General features: G+C 62.1%; 1 protein-coding gene across 2 annotated transcripts; it reads right to left on the bottom strand.

Annotated features, from left to right (window-relative positions):
• Positions 1-4,658: 4,658 nt before the first annotated feature.
• On the bottom strand, positions 4,659-21,308 carry TSC22D3 (TSC22 domain family member 3). Of its 2 annotated transcripts, none has more exons than XM_055727469.1 (3): positions 20,846-21,308; positions 6,501-6,552; positions 4,659-5,920 (listed from the first exon to the last, which is right to left on the bottom strand). In XM_055727469.1, the coding sequence occupies exons 1-3, from the start codon at positions 21,166-21,168 to the stop codon at positions 5,675-5,677; spliced, it is 621 nt and encodes a 206-aa protein (XP_055583444.1). In that variant the 5' UTR covers positions 21,169-21,308; the 3' UTR covers positions 4,659-5,674. The 2 variants fall into 2 exon arrangements, with proteins under 2 accessions (XP_055583444.1, XP_014132749.1); XM_014277274.3 differs by lacking the exon at positions 20,846-21,308 and adding an exon at positions 6,818-7,004.
• Between the last annotated feature and the right edge of the window lie 4,322 nt (positions 21,309-25,630).

Genomic DNA, 25,630 nt, shown 5'->3' with positions numbered 1-25,630 from the left:
TTGTATCTGATGCTGTCATTTGACATCATGTCCCACTTCAACACAACACTCACATGCTCCCTCCTTCCCTCTCTCTTGCTGTTCGTCTAAGCTCAGCTCCTTGGGGCTGTGTAACCTTGCTCCTGTCTGGAAAGCTAAAATCCTTTTGCGGCTGTGCAACAGCAGCTCCCACCACTGTCCCAGCCCTGGGAGGTGTCTATCCAGAGTATTGTCCCAGCACACAAAGCCACCTCACCAGGGAGGACAAAGCTGTGGCTCTCCACATGCTGACCCACAGCAGACTGCAGGCAGATGGCTCGTCTCTGGGCTCCCCTTTCTCCAGCTGGCTGGGGATGAAAGGATGGCCAGTGCTGCTGGCTCCCCAAAGGGTGACATCCCTGTGTCTTAAGGGACAGCTGGACCCAGATCATAGCATTTGACCAAGGTGAGGACACAGCTGCAGCCCACAGGCAGCAAGCCATATAGGTGTTCAGAGTTTTTTTTTCCCCCCAATGTGGAAACTCATCCTGTAGTCCATGAGGATGTTGGGAGGACACCTGAGAGTGGAGAGGAGTTGTCTGGGGTAGAAGCACCCTGCCTGCTCCTTCTGACATTCCCAGCAGTCCACAAGCAGACAGGGAGAGGTGCCATGCCTGAGGGCCAGCACAGTGATGGTGCCTCAGCCAGGGGCACCCTGCATGCCCAGCACTGCCTGCAGTCTTGCTGCCAGGCGACTGCCTGCTGTTTGTTTCACTTCCTGATGCTGACAAACGCCTGTGGCTGGGTGTCAGGGCAGGGTGCTGGAGACCACAAGCCACCGGGGAACATGGTATACCCACCCGAGCACCCCTGCCTGTGGCCTCCACCCCCACACAAAGCCCAGTCCCAGCGGCATGCAGCTTCTGCCCTCTGCGGCAGGCTGGGCTCTTGCTCTGGCAGGTCTCTCTCCCGTTGAGGCTGTTCAGGTGACAGGGTGGCAGTGCACCTGGAAGGGGGAAACAGCTCTGTGACCTGCCAGGGGACTGAAAACCCTGATGGGGCTCAAGGCTGGCACTGCTGGGTCCCATCCCAGGAGGCCACAGGCCTGGGCTGGTTCCCTGTGGTTGTATAATGGCAGCACAGTACATGCCAGGGCAGCAACAGCTTCTCCGCAAGGACTGCATGTGCTGTTTCAATAGGCGCTGCCTGCATCCCACAGGTGCCAGTGCCCATAGGCAGGCAGAGCTGGCAAAGGGTACAGCTGCAGCATGCCCGCCGTGGACAGGCTTGCCAGCAGCTCTGCCAGAGCCTGGTACTGGCACGCATGCACACTGGAAACAGCTCCATTCCCGTCTGCCTGGCCTGATCCTGGGGCCTGATCCTGACCGTCATGTGGCCCCTGCAACCCCATGCCCAGATGGGGACTGCCTGTAGCAGCAAGTATCTACACACACTGCACTGAGCACATGTGCAAATCAGCTACATGTGCACTCCCCCTCTCTGCAGCAAAAAGTTCCCTGACCCCCTTCTCCACCATGACCTGAAGCTGAGCCAGAGTCCTGGGGGGATGGAGCCCTGGCAGCTCAGCCTGCCCCAGCAGGGTGGGAGAAGAGGGACGCATCCTCATCCCAGCCCCTTTGCTCTCCCGCTCTCCCTTCCAGCCCCAGCTCACCTCCATCCCTATCTTCAATCCCCATCCCACCACACCTCCACTCCCATCCTCATCGTGCCCACATCCATACCCCATTGCATCTCCGGCCCCATTCCGTTCCATCTCCATCCCATCCCATCCCCTTCCCAACTCCAGTCACGCCCGGGCCCAAGGACAAGTGGGAAGGAGTGGGTTCACAGTGCCCCCTCCTCCCAGTGCCACATTGCACCCCCATGCAGGTCAGGGTGCGGGGGCCCGGGGGAGTGGCGTGGGGGCCAGGAAAGCCCCGCGCTGCCCAGCAGCAGCACCAGCAGCAGCACCACCACCAGCAGCAGCAGCAGCGCCAGCAGCTTCTCGGTTTTTCTCAAACCGGCCGTTTCTCAGACGCTTCCTGCCGCGGCGCGTTAACCCTCGGGGCGCCGGGGCAGCGGGAGGCGGGGGCAGCCCGCGATGGCCGCCGTGCAGCTTTAACCCTCGGCTGCCCGGGCTGCTGCTGTCACCCACGTCCCGCCGTACGGACTGGCCGAGCCTGACTCGTTCCCGGGAAGCAGGGTACGGTGAACTACGGGGAGCTCGGGGCAGCCCCTGCCGCGTCCCGGGGCAGAGCTCAGCCATGCCTGCCTTGCCTTAGGGCCTGGGTCAGCTTCCCCTCCTGCTGCCCGTGGGTTGCCTCTTCAGCAAGGTGCATCCTTGCTGGGGGGGGAGGAAGGGGGTCTGATGGCGAGGGCTGGTGAACCACGCTGCCCCGGCACCCGGCTGCCCCGGCGGGGGGCTTATCTCCTTTTGGGTGCTGCACAGCGTGTGCCACTTTCTCCAGGGTCTGCGGCACAGCGTAAGAGGACATTGTGTGCAGGAGGAACAGGCAGCCTGGGAAGGGTATTTCCAAGCTTTTTCCAGAACCAGAGGGCCTGGGAAAGACACAGGGTCTCTTCAGGTGCCTAGGGGTGACAAAGCCCTCCTCCAGCCCCCAGATGCATCAGGGGCTGGGGCACAGACCCTGTACCCCGGGGGGAGAGGGTGGCAGCCCCTTTCCCTTGGCTGTTCCAGCCAGGCTTGCTGGGTGCTCGGCCCAGGGGTTCATCTCCTGTCCTGCTCCAGGAGATGCCAGGGACACCACCACGGCTGGGCTCAGCCTTGCGCAGCAGCTCTGCGGTGACATGGGCCAGCGGCAGGGAGGGGTTTCTGGTGGGGCTGCCCTGTGCCATTGGCTGGCACCGTGTCACACCACACTGCGGGGACAGGGAAAGGCTCTGCCCACCCGTGGGAGGAAGGCTGATCTCGAGTAAGTGGTTTGGGCGGGTGGGTTTTGCAAAGCGGTTGTAATAGGCCCTTGTGCCATTGCCTGTCACTGCTGCACAAAGGCATGTGAGGGCTGTGGGGCATCCCAGCGATGCAGGGAGGGGACAGGGGATGGGGAGAGGTGGCGAAGGCAAACAGGGCTCCAGACTCCAAATGCCATCACTGCGTCCCTGGAATGCAGCCATGGTGTGGGGTGTAGCAAGGTCAGATGGGGTACAGAGCTCATCACTGCAGCCCAAACCCTCCCCAGAGGGTTGCAGAAGGCTGGGCAGACAATTTCCCAGCAGGTGGGAGCCCAGTGGCACCCCAAACACCCACTGCGGTGAAATGGCCAGCACAAGCGCAGCAAGTACCCTGGGAAACAGCCATTCCATGAAACTGTATTGCCCCAGAGAGTGGCAGCACGGGGGATGCCCTGTGTGTGTGCGTAGATGCCCTTGGCCTGCATGTGCAAGGGATGCACGTACACACTGTAGGGGGTGCCTGTACCTTGTTTGCACACACACACAGAGCAGGGAAAGCAATCAAACACAGTACTCACACACCCAAGGCACACACATGTGCATGCCTAATTCTTGCACTAGAGTGTTGGCAGAGCTGCCTGTGCAAGGCTGCAGTTGGGTCCCAGCCCTGGGACAGACAGGGGACAGGCACCCTGCATGTTTTCGAGCTCCTGTGGCCTGTGTTTTGCTGTTTACCCACCGTTTCCAGGGTGTCAACCGTTCTCAGCTCCCTGGTTTTGCGGTGACTCACATCGGGCTGGGGCCAAGTCACCCGCACTAGAGCAGAAACCCAAAGCAGTGCAAAGCAGCTCTGCCAGCAGCGCAGGGCACGGCCACCTACCAGCTATCGTGGGCCTGGGGCATTCCCAGCCCCTTCTCTGAGCTGGGGCTGTCTCCAGCTGGCTGAACAGCCATGACCGTGGTATAAAACCCCAGGGGAAGACACTGCACCTAGCTTCAAACTATCCTGCCAGCCTGGGGCTCTGCTCACACACCTCCTGGTATCCTCCAGCCTTCAACCCTCACCCAAATGCCATAGCCACCCAGCATCCTCAGAGATGGAGGGTTTTGGGGGTTTTTTTCCCCTCTCCCACCTACCCCATGGGGTTGAATCCAAGGCTGGCTGTACCCTAGGATAGTGCCGGGGCACGCTCAGTCCCCATCCAGCACTGTTCAGTCCGGCTGACCCATCCTCTGACCCTCACACCTTGTTTCAAGATGGTTCAAAAAGTAGTAAAATAGAAAAGTCAGTGATGTCTGTGAGAAGCAACAAACCAAAAACACTGGAGGAAGGGCAGAGCTAGACTGGGGGTGCATACAGTTCCACAGTCTGAGAAAAAGCTTCCTCCCTACTCGCCCCCCTCAGCCTGCCCTGCACACATCTCTCCCCTGTCACAGGCATGACAGAGGCCAAAGACCCGGAGGCTCAGGGCACCTTTCCTTACTGTACACCTGCCCCTCTGGGAAAAAGAAAAAGGCACCTGCTCACATTTCCAAACTCCCATCCTGGCTCAGCCAGAGCAGTTGGGGGTGGGGCAGGGACGGATGACGACTGACCCCCACCTCTGCTGAAGGAAGTGAGCTGCCAGGTTTTTTCAGCTGTGGAAGCAGCACTGTCCTAACCCCAGCAGGTTTGCAGCAGAGCATCCTCACCAGTCTCATCCCAGCAAGTCCCAGACCCTTCCTCAGCAACCCACACTGCCCCTCCCCCGACAACACCTCTCCCTTCCCAGCCACGGGGCGCACACTTGTATAAAAAGTAGAGTTTATTGCCATTTCTACCTAGATTTACACAACTGTGTCACCGCTTCTGACGTCAAAAGGGACGTCCTGTCACTTCCCAGAGAGCTGGTCAGGGAAGGTGAGGAACCCAGGAGCATGGGCCAGCTCCCTGCAACCCAGTGGGCTGGAGCACAGCCCCTGTTGTGCCCTGGTCAGTCCAGATCCTCCCAGCGCTCTTGCATGGCTCTGTCATGCTGGCTGCTAGAGGGGGGTGAATCCATCCCCTCCGTCATGCCGCTGGCAGCACTGGCCACCCAGTTACAGCTGCTTGCCATTCCAGTCTTATGTCAAATCCCCCAGCTGTACAGAGATGGGCATGGCTGGCCCAGAGCAGGGCACCACTCATGCACGTGTTTATACATAAATACAGCTACAGAAGATGCCCAAGCTAATAAAACAAGCTTTTTTTTCCTTGTAATCTCCACACTGATGTGCGTACAGCCATGCACTACACTGCAACTGCCACCACCGGTGCTACTCAGTCAGGTTTGGGTTCCAGCATGCTCCTGGGTGGCTAGTGGGACAAATCTGCATCGCTCACGAAAAAACGTTCTTCCTCCAACGTCAGGCTTTGCCAGAAAGAGACAAACCCCCCTGCACAGTGCAGCAAAGGCACAGGACTGTGTGCTCTCCTTCCAACCGTGGATTCCCATCAAAGTGCCAAAGGGTGCCTGGCACTGCTGGGGTGTCGTAGATGCCCAGGTTCCAGCAGCGCCTGGGACAGGCAGGCCAGATTTACTCCCAGCACATGGTGGGTGGTTGGATGGGGAGGGGTCAGCTGCCCACGTCTCCCTTGCAGAAGAGCACCCTCATGCAGGAGATGGCCACTGGCTCTGTTGGCTGGCCAGGCTTGCCCGGGGGGGGGCACGGCTCCATGCCGGGGTCAGGCAGTCCTTCATGTGAGATGAAGGCGGAAACGATTTTGCAGGAGATTAAGTAGAAAGAGTTCTGTGGCTCTGCCCACCCCAAGGACAGAGCCACCTTACACCGCAGAGCCCCCTGAGTGCTGGGCCGGGGCAGCTGCCCCAGGGCTCTGCTCCTCCGGGCACAGGACCTCCGCAGGGAGCCGGGACTGGAACTTCTCCAGTTGCTCAGGGCTGGCGAGGGTCTTCAGGAGGCTGTTTTCACGTTCTAGCTGGGAGTTTTTCTCCAACAGTTCTTTGATTTGCTCTTTCAGGACCTCAACCTCCTCCCGCACTGCATACATCAGGTGGTTTTTCACAAGATCCTGCAAAAGGGCATTGAAGAGACTGATCACTTGATGATTACAGCCGGGGGGTTGCTCCCACCCTGCTCTGCAAAGCTCTGCCCCTAGCTGCTTGCCAAGTAGCATAAAGGCTTTTTCCAAAGGCTGTCCCTCCCCACCTCACCCTTGGCACCCTGGCCAGGGCTCAGTGCTCACCCATTGCAGACCCCGCAGGCAAGCACCCACAGCATCCCTAAGGTCCACCTCCCAGGTCTCGCTGCCGCCGAAGCCGTTCTCCAGCTCCCCTGCCCCCTCGGGGGTTTGGCAGACTGCAGTTCCCTGTCACCCATGGGACCTGGCTTGGTTACCCCCACCCCCCAACCCCGGAGGGTCCTTCCCAGGTTCCCCCCCCAGCAGGCTCCCTGCGCACTGCAGCGCTGCCAGAGCCAATCAGCTCAGCCACCGGCGGGCAGACAAAGCAGCTGCTCTGCCGGCAACAGGCTGGGGAGCGGGGATCCCCCCTCGGGCAGAGCACCCACCCGGGGACCCCCCCGCCCACCAAATAAGAGCACCGGGGGGGTCACGAAGCAAGGTGCGCGGGGAGAGCAGCCCTGCGGCTCACCATTGCCTGCTCGATCTTGTTGTCGATGGCCACCACGCTGGCTCCGGAGGCGCTGGAAGAGAGCGGAGAGGCAGCGCGTGAGCAGAGGCTCCCGGAGCACAGCCCTTCCCGGGGGTCCGCGCCCACCGCGGCTCCCGTGCACCGGGGCCTCCCCCTTTGCCGGGGTGGGCGCACCGGGCCCCCCCGAGCAACAAGGCAGCCGGAACCCCCTCAGCACGGGCACAGCAGCAGGCGACGCGCCGGCCAGCCCCGGGCCACAGCGGAGAGCGGCGGGGCCGGGCGGACCGCACCGCGGCCGGTACCGGGGCTGCCCCTACCTGTTATCGAGCTTCACGGAGACCACGTCCCCCCCAAGCAGCGAGGAGAAAAAGGAGATGGAGAAGTTGTGGAGCTGGTAGACAGCCACCTCCATGGGGGACTGGTACATGCCGGTGCTCATGGCTATAGCCGCGGTGAGCTGGATGCGCGGGCGAAGCAAAACCGAACGCAATGCAGCGCTGCCCCCCCCCGCCCCCGCTTATATCGGCGGCGTCCGCCCCGCCGGGCGGTGCCAGCGGTCCCGAGCCCGCCCGCCGCCCCACAGCGCCGCGCCCGGTGTCGGCCCGGTGCTGCGCCTGCTCCCCAGCACGGCACCGCTACCAGCTGGTAACGCAGCCTGGCACAGCCCCCCGGCACCCTGGCACAGCCCCCCGGCACCCTGGCACTGCGCCCCGGCGCTCCACGGCCGCACTTCTGCGCCTCCCAGTTGCACCCCAGCACAGCGTGGCCCCCTCCCAGTGCAGGACCCAGGCTCTCCAGCACTCTGTCCTCTCTGCACCTCTCATCTGTACACCCACCCATCTTCTGCAACGAGAGTCCTGCCACCCCACCCCTCAACCCCACATTCCTGCGCGGCCCCCATGCCTCAGCACCCCCTTCCTGTGCTCCCCACGTATAACTGGGATGGGAGTTCAGCTGTGCGGGGGCCCCGCTTGAGGGACTGGGAAAAGGGGAAAACGCGCTGTGCCTTTGGGGTACGCACGCCTGCAAGCCCACGACCACCAGAGCCCGCCCCGGCTGCAGAGACGGGGCAGAAGGGAAACGGGCAGCCACGGGCGTGCAAAGCAAAACCAGGAGTGCAACCCCGGAACGGGCGTGGAAAAACAACACAGGCAGGCAAAACACGACCCGGAGTGCAAAACAAAACCGGACTGCAAAGCGAAAACGGGAGAGCAAAACAAAACTGGCGTACAAAACAAACCCAGGGTGCAAAACAAGCCCAAGACCAGCGGGCGGCCCGCCCCGCCCTTGCGTAACCGCCGCCGGCCGGGGGCGGGCGCCGCCCCGCGGCCCCGGCCGGAACTGCAGCGGCCCCGGCCCCCCACCGGCCCCGGCCCCGGCCCCACCGCTGCCCCCCGAGCTGCGGGCGGGGGGCCACGCTGCGGGGGCGCGCAGCGGGCTCCGACACTGTGTGCGCCGAGCCGCGTCCCCGCGGGTGCACACGCCCGGGCAAGCACTGGGGTCACACCAGGTCGGCCACCGCGCCCCCGGAGCGGCCCGCACATGGGGGGGAGGCAACTTCCCGTCCCCCCAAACACCCCTAGCAACATGGTGAGGCTGGGGCTGGCATCGCCCCCCAGGTGTGACGCTCCCCTGCGCTCGGCCGTCCGCCAGCTCCAGGGCTTATCTCTGCCCTCCGGACCGGGACCGGCAGGACTTTGCTCAGCCCCAGGCGCGCACTCCCCCGCCCCACTGCCGCCGCCTCCATGGGGCTTGTCCTCCCCAAACCAGGGTCTGATGCTAAACGAGACCCTGAGGGACAGCCCGCAGCACGGTGCAGCACCCGAGAATGTGTTAGTGCTGGCAGGAGCACCTGCACCCCAGAGATGCCACAGAGGACCCCAGATCCTCTGACCCAGGGGGCTGAAGGTGCCCAGCACCAGGCTGGTGGGTGCCAGCACGGAGAGAGGCCAAGGAGCCACAGCCGGTGGGCACGCTGCTGTGCCCCTGTCTTAGGGAAGGGGTGAGGGTGGGTGGACCGGTATCTCCCTGTCACAAAGGGAAACTGAGGCACAGTGCAGCATGGCTGCTGCTCAAAGCAGTGCCCTGCCAGCTTGCTCCCCAGCAAATCGGAGCCCCACCTCCCAGGATGGGATGAGGGCCATGGTGTCCTGAGCAGCCTGAGATGCTGTGTGGCCCATAAACTGTGGCCAGGCACGTGCAGGTGCCCTGAGACACACAGGTTTGATGGGGGGTGCGAAAAGCATCTTCTCCTCCCCGGTGTGGGGGTTGTGCAAGGGATGGGTGCTTCCTCCCCGGGGGGCACGTGTGGGACCCGTTTGTCCCTCTCTCTGCTGGGGGAATGATGCACATCCCCCCTTGCCAACACCAGCCCAGCCCACGTCAAGCTGCTGAGCAGGGGGACTGGTGTTGCAGAGAGTGGGCAGGGGTCTGTCCCCCCCAGCCCCAGGGCTGGCACGTGTCCCTCCACCCTGCCCGCGGCCAGGCCCCACTCACCAGTCCCTCCTCCTGAAGAGGCTTGGGGAATACGGTGGCTGGAAGGCCATGCTGGTGCCTGCAGCCCCGCTCCAGCCCCTCTGCTCGCCGGTGGCAGCCAGCACGCCAGCAGCAATGCCGACTCTGCCCGCAGTAGCGTCCCCCTGGCCTGCCGGGTGGCAGGGACAGCCTGGGTGCCGGCACGTCCCGGGGCTGCGGGCATGGGGTAAACACACTGGGTGGATGACCTCAGCCGCGCTCAATTGGCCCTTTCAGGGGCCGGCGGGACAGTGTGCCATCCCGAGCCGCGTGGGTGCTGAGCAGGGAGCGGGTGACTGCCCCCCTCCACGGGCAGATGAAAGGCGCTCTGTGTGTGCTTCTCCCCAGGGTGGCTGGCAGTGGGCAGGGGTGGCAGCCCCCAGGACAACAGGGCACAGCTCCGTCCCCTTGTCCAGGACAAGCCCAGGCCACCCACACCGAGGGTCTCATGACTCAGCTTCCCATTGCAGCTGAGGGAAGGTGCCCATCTCACTGTGGAGAGGGCAGGAGGGAAGGGGAGAGGCATTTTCTCTCCCACGATTGGGTGTGTCAGTGGTTGTGCCACCTTCTGTCTCCTGCAATGAGGTGGGCAGCAGCAGGGAGACAGGGTGGACAGATCCCAGCCTGCTCCTAGCCCTGGAAGCTGTGCCTCAGTTTCCCCACCTTCACATCTCCCATGCTATGGCTCCCCCAGACCTGGCCCAGCCCCCTTCCCAAAGGAAAGCCCAAAATTATTAGTGCCAGGGACCAAGGGCTCCAGGATGGACAGATCAGAGCTTGGCTCACAGTCTTTGCCTCCCAGATCTGGGGTCCTGGGTGCTGCCCAGTCGCTTCCCGACACAGTGCTTCAGCACCCAGGGCTGGGGAAAAGCTGGTGATTTCCACAGCTGCTGGAGCGAATCGGGGAAGTGCAGCGACACAGTGCTTTGGGAGGAAATTGCTTCAGCTCTGCCACCTCCAATATTTTTCCCATGGAGCTGGGACTATTGCAAAAATAAACAAAAGTAAGTCACTGACTTTGCTGCCATCCCTCCTGGGGTCTTTCCCAGCCCTGCACAGCCCTGAGCACCACCATCACTGCTTGGGGTGTGGGCTCCCTGGCTTTGAGGCTGGGAAGGATGCTGCCCTCCTCCATGAGACCCCCAGGGGAGCGATGCTTTTTAGGGGTGGAAGCACAGAAGGCTCTGCTTTCTTTTTCCTTCCTGGCACTTAATTAATGAGGAATCCCAAGGCAGCATGCTTGGCTGGGGGCAGGTCATGCTGGACATGGGGGCTGCCTCCTGCCCCTGGCACAGCCTCAGCCAGGGATGCAGCCCACCCCCTTGCAGCCCCCCACCCGCAGACCTACTCGAGGAATGTGGCTTCTGCTGCAGACACCCCTGGCTGTGTTGCTGGGTGCACGCAAATGTAGGCACACCTTGCAAACCATACATTCACGCAGACATGTGCAAGTCCTGCATGCACATGCATGCCCTGCACACACAGGCACACCCACATGGACATGCCCATGTGCATTTTCTAGCCCACATGGGCATGCACCCTGTATAGAGGTGCACACGCACGCATGTGCACTTGTGCATGCACACCCTACAAACATGCCCCTTCTGCATGCATACTGATGAATCCTGCACGTGCACTGCAAATATGTCCCAACACATGTACGTTGCTGTGACTCACAGCTGATGCAGACACACACCTGGGCATGCACACAGTGTTGGCAGTGCGGCATGGGGGCAGCTCAGCTCAGGAGGCACCCCCCAGCCCACAGGGCAGCCCCACTGCAGCCCACCTGGGATCTCAGAGGTGGGAGCAGCAGTGCACAGCCCTCTGCCGTACCCCTGGTTTGTGCTCAGCTCTCCCCAGGGATTTGTATGGGAGGCCCTGTGGGCTGTCCAAACACCTCCCACAGCAGCAGAGTCCTGCATGGGGCCCCAGCTGTGCCCGGAGCAGTGGGGGAGCCCTTTCCCAGCCCCCTGTGGCCCCAGCAGATGGCCTTGCCAGGCTGCTGGCCCTGCTCCAGCAAGGCTTCTGGTAGCCGCTTCCTCTCCCACTGCTCCGTTCCTGCTCCGTCGGGGCCTGCCAGCAGCACAGCAGGGTGGGCAACATCCCCCCTTGCTCTTCCTAAGGAGCAGGGGCCATGGACTCGCTGCTACCCTACGGCACCAGAGGCCATGGTGATGGGCACCTTGGAGCAGGCCAGCCAAGAGGGGCCAGTGGTGTCAGCTACATCCCTGGGGTTGCAGCATGGCAGCTCTTGCCTCATGTGTGCAGCTATGGGATGTTCATCAGGCAGGGTCCCAGCTCGTCCCTGTGGTTATTTTAGGAACAATAACAGCAGCCACGATACAGTGTAATTGTGACACTAATTGTTGCTCTCTCTGGGGGAAAAAAAACCACCCTGTGGCTGTCATGGAGCAGCAAGGAGAGGTGGTGACACCAGCTACTCGCTGGTGTAACCTGCAGCAATGGCCCTGCACGATACCCCAAAGTTGCTTGCGACCCCTCAGCCAGCCTACACACAGCCTGTGCCAAGCCTGGGAGACATCAGTCCCAATTCCCAATTGCCAGGTGACATTTGGTGACGACCCCTTCCTCCGCAACAGGATTCGGCAGCACGGACACAGCTGGGCTGCAGCCCCCAAAGGGCTAAGACCTGGCTGGACCCAGGGATGACAAGGAGCAGGACAATGGGATGCCCTGGCACCCCACACCTGCACCATGTTGTGGGTCAGAGGATGTAGCCCTGTCCCCATGGCCCTAGGGATGACATATGCTATTGCGCTGAGCCTCATGCGTTGAACCCCTGCCAGGCACTACGGTGCCACATGCTGAAGGATGCCCTTGCCCCCTCAGCTGCTGGTGGGAGCTGAGGGACCGGCCAGGGCTGCAGGAGCAGTCCTGGCTCCTCAGCCTCTGCTCTCCTCCAGCTCCAAGCCATTCGCACTGCTCTGTGGCAGTGTTCCTGGCTTGCTGTCTCCCAAGGACTCAGTTCAATGGGAGGAAGGCCCTTCAGAGGGTCCGAGGCGTGGGAAATGTTTATTGCCTGGCCTCAGAGACACTGGAGAGCAATACGGGAAAGGCGCAGAGCCAAAGCTGCCCAGGCTGCTCCGCAGAGTCAGATCTCCAGCTCAAAGGGTCAGAGCAGAGAGGGAGAGGAAAAGCCACCACTTGCAAACACGCAGCTAAGAAAATGCGGCCTTTCACAGCCTGAAATCCTGCAGCCGTGGCTGTGCTGGCCAAGGGGACTGGGGATGCCAGCGCCAGGGCCAGCTGCGTCCCACAGGAGCTGAAGGAAGGGTGGCTGGAGACGTGGGTGATGGGTGGGGCTTGTGGAAGCCCACAGTGGGAAAGGCTGGGTATGGAACCGGTCTGTGGAGCCCCCAGTCTTGCTCCACAGCCCTATCCTGGTGCCGGGGAAGGAGAGGTAATGGCATGAGGCTGCCCATGGGCAAGGAGGCAGCTGTGTCATCTGCTGTCCTACTCAGCCATCCCACTCCCAGCACCCCAAACTGTGTCTGGCCGGCCCTGCACCACTGGCGTGGGGCTGCTGGGCCAGTCCTGAGGGCTGCTGGGCCAGAGCTGCCTGCTGCCAGGGCACACTGGTTGGCCAGCTCTTGGTTTTCTCATCCTGAAGATGTCCTGGCTGAGCTGTTTGCTACAGGCTTGGCATGACTCCCAGCTCAGTCGTTGCCTTCCAGGGGTTGTGTGGGACCTGTGGCAGCGCCATGCAACCAGGAGCCCTGTGACACGGGGACCTGGTTCACACCCACCGGGGCCTCAGAGGGCTCATAAATCCCTCAACCCAGGGCATCAGCTGCTCCAAAGAGAAACCCCTCCTGGGTACATCTGTAAGTGCAAGTCCTTGCCTGCAGAGCCAGTGCTGCTGGCCTTGCTGGACTTAGTCCCTGTCCCAGGGCTATGGGACACCAGAGCAATCGGGAGAGCCACTTTGCTATGTTGGGAAAGCCCAGGGAGCGTTTGCCATTGGGGAAGGCTGATGTGGAACCTGTCCTCCCCTCCCTTCACCAGCAATGGAAGCAGAATGAGCTCCCGCGGGTGGTGGGCAGGGGACACAGCTAACCCCCCACCAGGCAGCGGGGCACAGGCAGGGATTGCGGTGCAGGGACTTCTCCAACCTGTTGGGCTGGAGGCAGTGTGGGGAGGGCGGAGGGTGCTCTGGCAGGCTCCCATGTCCAGCTGTTGGGCTGCCTGCTTCCTCTGATAAAGGTACTTGGCTGTACTCCCAGTTCTGTTTTTTCTGGCGTGTGAGTGCACACCCCGGAGCTGGCCTGCTGAGGGCTGCAATTTTTCTTTCTCTAACTTTGTCACCAGCCCCTCTTCTTCCTCCAGTGCCCCTTGCCCAGTGCACCCCAGTAGCAGCTGCCTCCCAGCAGCAGTCAAGGAGCGGAGGTCAGAGATGACCGGGCTCTGGCAAAGCCCCACCCATGATGCTGTACATAGGAAGGTTCCAAAGCCACAGCTTCCCCAGGCGTGCTGGGGTAGGAGGGGAAGAGGAAAAAGGGCTGATCTGCTTATTACCACCCCTGGGCCATGCAGCCCAACCTCCTGCCTTGCCTGTGTTTGTTGACACCAGCCCTGTGCTGCTGCCTGCACAACTCGGGCCAACTCAGAGGACGCCCTGCCAGGGGCCGTGCAGCAACCCTGGCCACCCTGCTGCTCCCTTGCCTGCACCCGGCCCATGCGGGGTCCCACAACCATGGCGCACTTAGAGGGAGCATGACAGGTATGGCACAATCCAGCAAAAAACCCCATGGTGTTCCCACCAGCATTGTGCCTGGTGGCGGCAGTGGGGAGAACACAGCCATCCCCCAGCCATACTCCCTACCTTTCGTGGGTCAAGGATGCCCAGCCTCAAGGAGGATGGGTGGACTGAACCCTCAGCAGAGTTCTCATCCACAAATCTGTCCGCAGAGCAAGCACTTCACACCCACGGGCACCATGGGGTGGAGTCCAGCAACTGAATTCCATGTTATCACCTCCTTTGCTTAGCCATGCCCTGCCCTGCAGGTCTCCTGCCAGCTCAGGCTGTGAGCTTCAGGTCTGTCCTTGTTTCGTAGCCCACTGTATCATCTTGGACAGTCCCAGCTAGATCATCCCCAGATCCTGGCTACCCTTCTCTGGTTTGGTTTCACGGAACTGGAGACAGAGCGGAGGTGGCTATGACGCTGAAGGGACCCCCTTGCCGCACCACGGCCATGTGGTGCCCTTGAACCTCCAAGTGTGTGGTGGGCAGGGGGCTGGAAGCTCGGGCGCTGCTCTCCCCTCACCCCTTGCTGGTGCACAGCCGGCTTTTCCAGAGATCTCCAGCCTGAGAGAGGAACCCCAAGGCAGGGCCTCCAGCAACTTCTGAAAGAAATCCCAGGCTGCTCTGCAAGCAGGAGCTGGTGCTCCGGAGCCACACTTGGTGCTGGAAGCTGCTGCCCTGGCAGCATACAGGAGTGCCTGGCTTGGTAATTGGAAGACAGTTCATTGTATAATGAGAGGACAGAGGCTGGAAAGCTGCAAGACAGCAGCACCTCAGCATCCCGTGCAACCCCAAAAGCTGCTCTTCCAGGGCCCACACTAACCCATCTTCAAGGAAACCCCTGAATCCTTCACTTTCCCCTTTCAAAGGTGCCCGAGCTTTGCACTCTCCTGCCTGGCCTGATGGAGATGCCTGGGGGGAGCCACAGCAGACCTTCAACACCCCTTCCCTGGGGCTGGCTGGCCAAGGGGAGCAAAGCCTGGACAGGCATAAGCCAGTGTGGGTCAGGAATAGGAGAAGCGCCGAGCTCCACTGGTGTATGAGCCAGCTGCCCCATGGGAGGTCAGGCAAGGACACATGCTGGGGCTGCACAGTTTCAGCAGAGCTGGTTATTAATACCCCGTCTGGCCTTTGCAAAGAATCTTGGGCATTTCGAACCAGGGACGCTTCGTTAAAACCCTTCCCTTCCTGACATTTCAGAACAATAACAACATGAAAGACAATAAGCTGCCAGCAGGACGCGTACCTGTGACACTGCCATGGCTGTCTGTGTGCCCGGCCTCGGCTGCCAGCCGTCACCTGGCTTGTGCCAACTCTTGGGGAAAACATGAGACAGTCCCCTGCCTCCAAACTGCCTGGAGCAGTCCTGCTCTGCACCACGGGCGGATCACCAGCATGGTGATCCCATGGGGGTATCTTGTGCTGCCCCATGGCATCGGCCACCCTGCTGCCTGCCTGGGCAGGGCTGCCAGCCCAGGGGAGTCACAGGCAGGGGTGGCAAGGACTGGATCACTCCCAGGGACAGGGGGACTGCAGCATGGGAAGGGGCCCAGGGCTTCTGCTCTGCTGCTGGAATCATTCTGCAGCAAAAGCCTCTCAAATACACACACACACGCATATATATAACTCTAAACACACAGACAGAGGATGACAAACTCCTGTCCCAAAGCCAGCAATGTGTGGCACCTGGATAAATATAACTCAGAGCTCATAGGCAAAGCACGGCAGCCTTTAATGCCTCTCTAGCCTTCACTCCCCATCACAACCCTCTGGGTATCCTCTGCCCTCTGCAAACTGAGTCTCAGTCACTTAACAAGGGCAGGATCCTCCTGGACCCTCTTCTGCCCTTGGAAGCCACTTTACAGTGGACGCACACATGCCATGATCATCTTCCCTGTGCACACACGCAGCCGCCAGGCTCTGCTGACACGTGCCCTGAACCCCTCTGTCCCACACAGGTCACTGTATTCAGTCCTCTCTGTGCTGTGAGGTGGCCAGGGAGATGGGTGCCAGCACAGAGGAGTACACCAGGGACACAGTGTGCCCACAGAGGCATTGCCCATGGCACCCACATCTGCGCCATGTGCCCGGTGGGAGCTGAGATGCTGTCTGGGTTGTAAAGGGCTTCCTCTGCGGGCCAGCCCCAGCTCACGGCCCAGCTCAGCATTCCCTTATTCCCTGTTATGACAGGCTGTGCCATAGCGTGGTGCAAAGCCGTAGTGTCCCTCCATTGCACCCTGCATCCAGGCACCCTGCTGCCAGCCTGGTCTGGAGACTTCTTGGGCCACCCCCCTTTGTCCCTGGGTGGCACGGCATGTGGGACCTGGGGGCCACAGCCCTGGGCACTGGAGGCAGGTGTGCCCACACCTGTGCTTGCTGTTGTTTTGCTCCAGCCTGAACTTTCTCCTCCTAGGGAATGAGCCAAGATACCCAAGAGGTGATAGCATACAAAGCAGGGGATTGTGGGTGCCAGAGGAACACCCCGATAACAGGCCTGATAAGGGCACCCTTGCTGCTGGCACCAGGGAACCTGAGCAGGTTTGTGGCCCTTGCTTTAGCAGCTGTGCTCCTATACTGGCATGGGAGGATGTGTGGATGCACATGCTCATGTGTGGCTGAAGTCCAGCATGGTGCAGGAGGACCAAGCAGCTCCATCTGGAGCCTGAGTCTGGCTCTGGGGCTGCTGGAGATGCTTCAGCCATGCTGGATCAAGCCCTGGGCTCTGCAGGTCAGGGTTAGATCACTGCTGGGGGTCTCAGACAACCCACATTCAGCATTTCCAGCCTGTCTCTGGAGGGTTCCTCCTGGCTGGGTGGTCTCTGACAGGCTCCCCATGCTCTTTCCTCGCTCCAGCGACGCTGTGAGGGATGCACAAGGTAGGGATGCTCGGGACCAGTTACCTACAAGGCTGATGCTCCTGCAGGAAACCGTCCTGCTTGGGGAGGGTGTGGGTTCCTGTTCAGAAAGGCCTTCTCTCTATGCCCTCACATGGAGGGCATCATGAGCTGCCCTCTAGGGAGACCTTGGTGGTGCCAAGAGGCCAAGCACACACGGAAACACTAGGTATGGGGAAGCCAGCTACCACCATGCTGGCTGGGCAACCTATCTCTCTGCAGACACTGGTGTGGTGGGCAGGAAGGTCTCTGACATCCCTCTGCAATGCCAGCGTTACCCTGAGATTATTCATCTGAGACCCAGGCACAAGCCTGACCGACAGTGGGCTGGGGAGAGCAGCCCTGTGACTGTGTGGCACCTTTCCCGGGGCAAAGGGGGGTGAGGGGAGCCAGCGGCATGGGAGGGGGTCAGCGCTGTGGGGAGAGAACAGCATCCTCCCAGGTGTGTACTGGTGTGTGATTTGAGCAGGGCCCCGCCTGGCTCCGGGTGGAGAAGAGGAGATATGTGCCAACCTGCTCACCCACATCGTCCAGCCCATGCCAGCTCTCCTGCCCAGCCTCTCCTGGATAACATCTGGCAGCCTGGCCAGCCTGTGCCCTGCTCTGCTCTGGGCAGCAAGGGGACACTTCTGCAGGTGCTGTGGGACCTGCTGCTCCACTGAACAGGGTGGGCAATGACACACCCTTTGGTCTGTGCCTTGAAAGAGGCTAGGGGCCACCTTCCCCTGGGCAAGCCAAGGGAACGGCAGGGAATTGCTGTGCTGCATGGAAAGGCTGGAGGAAGAATAAATGCAGGTAGGAGAAGCTGGGCAGCACCACCTTTCCCACCATAAGGTCAGGCCAGCAAGCAAGAGCTGCCCAGGCAGCGATGCCAGGGTGGCATTTGTGGCATGGCACCATTTGTTCCTGTCTGTCGGGTGTCACTTTGCAGCACTGATGCAGGAGGAGGAGATGGAGCCAGGGCGTAAAGGGCATCTCAGGGTGGCTGGGCCAGGGAGTGCATTCCTGCCGGACGAGTGGGCTGGAGCAACAAGGATGCATTGATGGGGAGAGGGGGCTGTGTGTGGGAGCACGTGTAAGCGTGAGAGAGGTGTGGGTGTGAGACTGGAGAGCTGTCCCGCTGGCTGCTCTGCCCGCCCCGGCCCCGCGGGGCAGGTCTGCCCAGGGAGGGGGCTGGGAGAGCCACCCTTCCTGCTCAGGACCAGTGCACCGGGCATTTGTTTGCTTTGCTCTCATGGGACAGAGCTGCATGTAGCCTGACCCGTGTCCTGTAGCATGGGTTGCTGAGCCCTGCAGACCACTGAGATGCCAGTGAGCTTTCATTTTAGCGGCAAGAATAGCTTGTACTCCAGGGAGTAGCTGACCTTGGCATGCCCAAATCCTCCCACTGCCTGGAAGAAGATGCCAGGCAGCCGGTCTGCTGTGCCCGCCTTGGCTTCCATGACAGGCATCTTGTCACCCTGGGACTCCTACCCCGTGACCCAGCAGGCTTCGAGGTGATGTTCCCACAGGCCAGGCTTGCAGGAGCTCCAGGCCGGGGAAGCCCATCAGCACTGAGCTCAGCCGTGGCACACCATGGTCAGCACAGCTTGGCAGGGCTGGCGGTGGCATGTGCTGCATTGTGCACCATGCCTATCCCTGCCTGCTTCTGCGAGATCCAGCTCCCTCCAGTAAGGAGATTCCCCAGTGTGCCCTGGAGAGCAGGAGAGCCCTGCTCAGCCCCCTCCAGCCTCTCAGGATGAAACCATTTGTTCCTGGCTACTAGGCTATGACCAAGAGGGCCCAGCACAGCTGAGCCGAAGTCTAGTGATGCCAATGCCAACTGCACAGAAACTTGTCATCTCAGCCTCCTGTGGAGGCTCAAGTACTATCCTTCTGCCAGGGCACGCACCCAGCTCCAAGCAGGCAGGGTGCAGGTGTCCCAAGGACAGGCATGGATGGGCGGCACGGCCCCATTGAGGAAATGCTGGCCAGGATTTATTTCAGGCTTTGAACTTTAGCTGTGGAAGAGGTCGGAGGGGGAGCAGGCTACAGGGGTCTGCCCTGCTCCCAGCATCATGCCCCCCTGCCCTTCCAGCATTACATTTCCCTCTTCCCTGATCACATGTGGCCTGATCCTGGATGATGCCGAGGCTCAGGACACAACATACACCAGGGCATGGAGGACAGGCTTGGGCACCACAGCAAGGGGAACCAAGAAGCACAGATGTGGACAAACCCTGGTCCCTTGGCACTTCTGCTTGCTCACTACCTCAGCAGAGCAGACACTCACTTGCCAGGAGCACCATGGGTCCTGCTTCCGCAGGGATGTGTTCGAAAGTAGCCAGCCATGCTCAAATCACTTGCCTCTCACCCGTGGCCACCGTCAATATCTTCCCCAGAGGAGCAGCCCGGGTGCTTGGCTCCAACACGTGGACCTGACAGCCCACGCTGGGGACAGTGTCTTGCTCCCCCTCTCCACCCATGATGCCAAGTGGCTGCAGCCTCCCGGAGTGAAGGGAAATCTCTGGCTCCCGTTTACCTCCTGGCTGGGTGGGTTTGCTGTTTGCGCAGCCGGGAGCCCGGGCCGAGTGCCGGGTGCCTTGGCGAGCATCCTGGCCCCTCCTTCCCCACCTGAGCGGCAGCTCGGCGTTATGTAAGCGCAAGAAGAATGTCTCCACCGAGGATGGCTCAGGGGGAGCAGCCTGCTCAGCATGAGACGCTGGCTGGGGCAAGGAGGCATACACGTACCACCTGGGTGGCTCGCACGCGTGGGGCAGCTACGCGTGAGCCTGCCCGCCTTCCCGCGCTGGGCGAGGGGAGCGAAGGGTGGCTTGCTTGCCTGTGCACAGCCCAGGAACACGCCTACAGGTGCATGTACATGCAGGGAGGGGAGGGCATGGCAAGGTGTCTGCAAACATGCGGGTGCTGCTGCGCACCCCACTTGCATGCTACCTCACCCACAGCAGACGAACAATTCCTGGAGCTGCTGCCTGCCCTGCTAGTCACGCAGATGCCTGCCACGTACATGTGCCCTCAGCCCTGGGAGGGGAGATGCATCCATCCTGCTGAAGCCACAGGCACTCCAGGTGCTACCCCCCGGTATGAGAGCCCTGGCTGGGCCTACCAGCCCACAGCACAGCCTTCTCCTTGCTGTCTCACTAGCCCTCCCGGATGGCTGGGCACCAGGTCTAGCCCCATCGCAGAGCCAGAGGTGCCAGTGCAGGACCTGAGACAGCTAGCTCTGTTCCCTCCCCATCCCTGGGGTCTCCCTCATCAGGGCCAGGGACCCTGCGGAGTGCCAGCCCTTGGGACCCCCCCCCTTCAGTCTCTGCCCACCATGCTGGAGCTGGGGAGCAGGTTGGGACCCTGCACTCCTGCCTTCCCCAGCCTTGGCAGGGTAAAGCCCAGCCCTCTGGCAAGCTGAGGGGGGGCCGGCCCCGAGCCAGTGCCCCTGGCGCAGGCAGCCCCCTGCCAGAGCAGCCTGCTCTGAGCCGAGAGGGCGCAGCTCAGTCAGGGACCAAGTCGCTTTCCAGGGATGGGAAATACCACCCAGGCCAAATTTGTCTCCACTCCATTTACTCCAGGGAGAGACAGGGAAGCTGCTGAAAGAGCTGGATCTGGCAGTAGGACTCTCCAGCTTCCTAGTCAGTTTCTCACTAACTCTAAATGTGGCTTCTGAGGCAGCACTGCTGTTTCCCAAGTAACAAGCTGCCCCTCTCTATGCAGGACTAAGTGCCTGTTCGACCCTGGACGGTGTTCATGCCCATGCAGGCAACGTCTGCGTGGATAAGATGTAGCCAGAGAGATGAACAGAGTCCAGAGGCCGAGACACAAAGCTGGAGGCTGTTGTCACTGCGCAGACAGACACAGGACACCAACAGAGGGGCACCACTGGCCATCACAGGGCAGAGCCACCCAGACCTGCGCCCAGGGACTGGGCTGGCACCACGCACGGTGGGAGAACTGGGCTCCCTACCATGCATGGCTGCCCAGGCTTCTCCCCACCTAGAGAAAAACACCCAGCGATGCCACCCTACCCAGCCCCAGGGTCATACGGGTCCCCCTGCCCCTGCCAGCCCAGGGGGGCTGCAGGCCCCATGGCTCGCACCCGCACTGCCAGCTCCTGAGCACACGGGTCCGGCTCCAGGCACGCAGGCAGCAGCCCCTCGGCATCCGTCGTCGACACCCACCTGTGGAAGAGCAGGAGGATGGAGAGCAGGGTCTGGTCGATGTTCCTGTTGCAGATGCCCTGGTTGAAGAGGTAGCAGGGGTCCCGCACGACGGGCTCCAGCGAGTCCTGGCGCATGATGGAGCTCAGCTTGTCGGTGTTGAGGTTCTTGCGGACCAGTTGCTCCTGCAGCTGCCGGAAGCTGCTGACGGTGGGGCTGCCCAGGTTGTTGTTCTCGCCCCCGGCCCCCTCCTCCAGCCCGCTCCGGTTGGCCAAGTCCAGGCAGCAGCTGCAGCAGTCCAGCCCCACGGGCGACCGGCACTCCTCCGCGGGCGACGAGGACATCCCGGGATCCCCCCGCGCGTTGCCACGGCGGCGCAACCGGGGCCCGCTCCCGGGGCCGCGGAGGGCGAGCGGCGGCAGCACGCGCCCGGCTGCCGAGCGCAGCGCACGGCCGCCCGCCCCGGCTCCGCCGCCCGCCCCGGCTCCGCCGCCCGCCCCGGCTCCGCCGCGCTGATTGGTAACGGCGGCCCCGAGCGCACAGGCCGCCCGCCGCCGCACCCCGCCCCGCCGCCGCCCCCCCCGGGCACCCGCCCCCCCCGCCGATCCTGCCCCCGGCAGCCCGGCGCACCCAATGCGTGGCTCCCCGAGCCGCTCCCCGCGCCCCCGCCCCGCCCCGGAGGCCTTCCTTCAGGGGGGTCGCACCCCCCAACCTGGGGGCTGGAGTTGGCCCGGGAGGGGGTGGCAGGGGGCCACGGTGCTCCCCCCCGGGGCGGGGACCCCCGCCCCACTCCGCGCGTCCTGGGGAGGGGGAAGAGGGGCTTGGGGAGCTGGAGCATGCCCGTGGCCTCAGCCCCCGAGGCTCGGGCAGGGGCAACGCAACAGCCCCTGCGGCTCCAGAGCGGAGACAGAAAAGAGGGAAGAGGGGAATAAAGCCCCCAGGCTGGCGGAAACGCCGGGAGCTGCCCGGCTGTGCCAGGGAGCAGCTTCACCAGGAGCCAAAAACAGGGCACAGGTGGGATGCAGCCAAGGTGCCCAAGGACGTGGGGGGAAGTTTTGGCTTTGCCTGCAGGGTGCTGGGCACACAAGAAAGGAAAATTTCTGCAGCGAGGGAAAAGGGACTTCCATAGCACTCCTGCATCCCATTGGGCACGTCTTGCCCGCCAGCAAGCCGCACTGATCTCCACGGGCTGCCGAAGGGCAGTTGGGGCAGAGCGTGCTGCCCTGAGGGTGCTGGGACACAGGACAAAACCAGCTGAGATGTGGGGACAGCTGGGCTGCAACGCCCCAGACAAGGAATGGGAGTGTGCCAAGGTCCTGGAGAAGGAGCACAGGCAGGAACAGGGTGAGAGGGAGCAGACGGCATGCAGGGCGGCAGCTGGGCCAGGCCTGCCATCACCGGCGGTCAATGAACCCTCCGAGCCAGCTGGGAGATCTCTCACCCCTTTGGAAAGGAAAACATCTGGACAAAATGACCAGGAGCTGCTGAAGAAGGGTTGGCCGAGGATCTGAGAGGCAGCAGAGCTGCCTGAGGGAAGGAGCAGGCAGGCTCTTAAAAGCCCACTGTGGGCAGGAGGGGAAGCGAAGGCAGCGGGAACAAGTCTCTATGGAGAAATTGCAAATGGATTGATAGAAGGAGTTGCAGAAAGCAGCACTCGGAGGACAGCAGCAGGTCTGAAGTGCACAGAATTGATAAGAGATGAACCGGGTCAAAATCTGGCAGGGCAAAACCATTAGAAGCACCAGAACAGGGAGCCTGGAGGCAGAGCGGCGCTTGCATGAGATGTTAATAGGGCGTCTAATGCCGCTGAAGAAAAGGCAGAAGTGTTCAATAAACATTTATGTTCCCTATTTGGCAAGAAGGGGGAAGATGCATTTGCATCACATGAGGATGAAGTACTTTCCAGTCCATTAGTAACCAAGGAAGGCACAAGACAACATCTACCACAGATAAACAGCTGTAAAAGTGACCAAGGAGACCTCTGGGCAGCACTTGTCTCAATCGGGCAGTACCGGGTCAAGGCAGGGTTCGGCTCGCTGGTGGAAGCAGCACTAGCAGGGTGCTCAGGCGTGGGGTGGGGGCGACTGGCAGCCCTGAGGTGATGCTGGAACTAGGCGAATTCCTGGAGGAGGGGAGACCCCCAGGCTGCCACAGGGGTGTCCCCTCTCTCTGTGGCACCGGTGGTTGCTGATGACTGTTCTCGAGGTGCTTTCTCACCCCTTCCAGCGGTTGCCCAGGGGCTGAGCCCCACTGGGAGAAGGGATGCCAGCAGCACCAGCACAGCCTGGCAGTGGGGCTGGCGAGGGGGTCCCTGGGTGACCCCACTGCTGCCAGGGCCCACGGGAGCAGGAGGGTGCTGAGCTCTCTTTCCTTCTATCCCTCTGGCTGGAAAACGGCTCTCGTGAGCTGGGGTGTGTGTGTCCTGTCTGGTGCTCCCGCCGTGCCGCCGTGCCGCGGGCAGGACCGTGCCCCACACCGGGCTCCGTGGGGCGGGCGGTGGGGTGGGTGCCCAGTGGGAGCAGCGGGAAGCTGCTGCCATCCCGTGGGCACGGCGGGTAGGACACGTCGCCGTGGCTGGCACCTCTTCACGCCCCCGCAGACCCCGCCGTGGTTTTGCCCCTCCGCTGCGCCCGGCGCTGCGCAGGGCGCTGCCGGCGCCGCGTGTCCCTCGCCCGGCTGCCGGCCGGAGTCTGGCCCGGGGCCGCGGCTATTTTCAGCAGGTCGCATCGCCTCCCTACTCGTGGAAGAGCCCGGGGTGCAGGTGGCCGTCCCCGCTGGCTCCTCCTGCCCTCCGGCTGGCGGCTCCTGGCACCTCCAGCAGCCCCCAGGCCAGCATGCCTGCCGTGGGGAGGGCTGCCCCACACCAGCCCTGCTGCCCCCCAGCCGTCAGGTCCTTGCTCCGCATCTGCAACCGGCCCATGTCACGAGCTGCCATCTTCTTGTCTGCAAGCCTTGCGAGCCACGGTGAGCTCCCCAAAGCCCCAGAGCCACGTGGTGGGGACAAACTGGGAGCAGGCATCCTGCCCCGCTGTTGGTGGCAACAGCTGAAAAGTAGGTTTCCTATGTTTAGCTCTGGCCTTTTTGGGTCCTGCTGTTCTCAGGACCAGGACAGTGCTGATTTCTGCCTGCAAGCTCTGCACAGCCGCTTTCCTCAAGGGCACCCAGCTGCTCCATGCCCCCAGCAAGGCAGCTGGCTCCCCGGACTCAGGCAGAGGCACTGCCAGCCCCTGGTCAGAGCTGGCATGGGCCGATAAGCCGGAGGAAGCAAGGTCTCATTCAGGGCTGTTGCAGGCTTGGGGAGCAGGGGATGGCTCAGTCCAGTGCATCGCATGCAGACAGGCTGCCAATTGCGCTCTCAGCTCTAAAAGGGATCCCCTTCTCCTGGCTGAAATGTGGGGTGCTCTGCTCCCATCTCAGTGCAGGGATCCTAGCCCTGCCCCTGCTTCTCCTGCAGCCCCCTCCTCCAGCCCCACCCCCCCACCCCCCCACCCCCGCTGGAGCGGGTGATGAGCTGGGAAGGAGAGCACAGGGGGAAATGTGTGGGTCTGTGGGGGGACCCAGGCTCATTGAATGGCTCACTCCTCTCTGCAGCAAGACCCAAGCCATGCGCTGTCTGTCTGTGAGCTACAGGGTCTGTCCAGGTCCCACAGCCCATCTTCCCAATGCCCACTTTGGTGCAACCCTCCCTGCAGGGGTCTAGGAGAGGAGATATCACCCTGTCCTGATCTCAGGGTGTCTCCAGAGCCACCCCATCCCCTTGCAGATGCCTGCTGCAGCGAGGGCAGTGCCAGGCAGGGTCCAGGTGCAATCTGGCCATGCCGCTTTCCCCATCCCTTCCCTGTTGGTGCCTTGGAGTGAGTCGGTTTACGTAGCTGGGCCATCTGCTCCAGGGGAGCCCACCGGTTCCTGGCCACGCTGCCAGGCAGATCCCCCTGTGCCTCCGTGCGGTGCTAAGAATAACCAGAGCCATCAGCAGCCGTGATATTTGCAGGCACCCGCCGTGCCACCCCCATTCCAGCCTGCTGGGCACAGGATTCATCTGCTGCCTGACGTCAGACGCCAGCCATGCAGGGGGACGGGTGGGCAGTTTGGGGGGGACGTGTGTGGCTGCTGAGAAGGGGGCCTGTGCATGAATGCTATGGTAGGAAACGGAGGTACAGCTGCCTGCATCCTTGTACTCAGCATAGGGACCCAGGGAGCTGCTGGCCCACCCTGTCCTGCTTTTCCCAGGTGGGTGGTCGCCCCCAAAACGGGGGTGGCAGCATCTGGGGGCACCCACAACCCCAATTCTCTGCCAGCTGCAGGGCTGGGGTTCAGGCAGACATGAAGCCCAGAGGAGAGCTGCGTCAGCCCCATGGTCCCGTACAAAGTGGAAAGGGCTTGCGTGGGTGCCCATGGCAAGCCACAGCGACTGTGGCACAGCCCTGCCATTCCTGAGGCTGGATCAGCAGCCCACAACCAGATGCCTCATCCCGAGCTCTGCAGGACCCCCAGGAGATGGGGAAGCCTCTGGAGCGGGATGATCATAGCTCTTCCTTCCTGCCTGGGCCAGCCCCACAGCTGCTGACAGAGCCGGGACCACATGCAAAGGGGCGGGCACCCAGCTGGGCTCTGTTGCCTGGCAAGGGGTCTCCTCCACCCAGGAGGATGAAACATCCTGGAGCTGCTTGTCCTGGTGCAGTGTGGTATGTGTGGCAGCTTCCCTGAATGCCTGAGCAGCCCCTTCCACTTTGCACAGGACCATGGGGCTGACGCAGCTCTCCTCTGGGCTTCATGTCTGCCTGAACCCCAGCCCTGCAGCTGGCA

Source organism: Falco cherrug, chromosome 15 (genome assembly GCF_023634085.1).
Source record: "Falco cherrug isolate bFalChe1 chromosome 15, bFalChe1.pri, whole genome shotgun sequence".
NCBI lineage: Eukaryota > Metazoa > Chordata > Aves > Falconiformes > Falconidae > Falco > Falco cherrug.
This window is presented reverse-complemented; position numbering and strand designations above follow the sequence as displayed.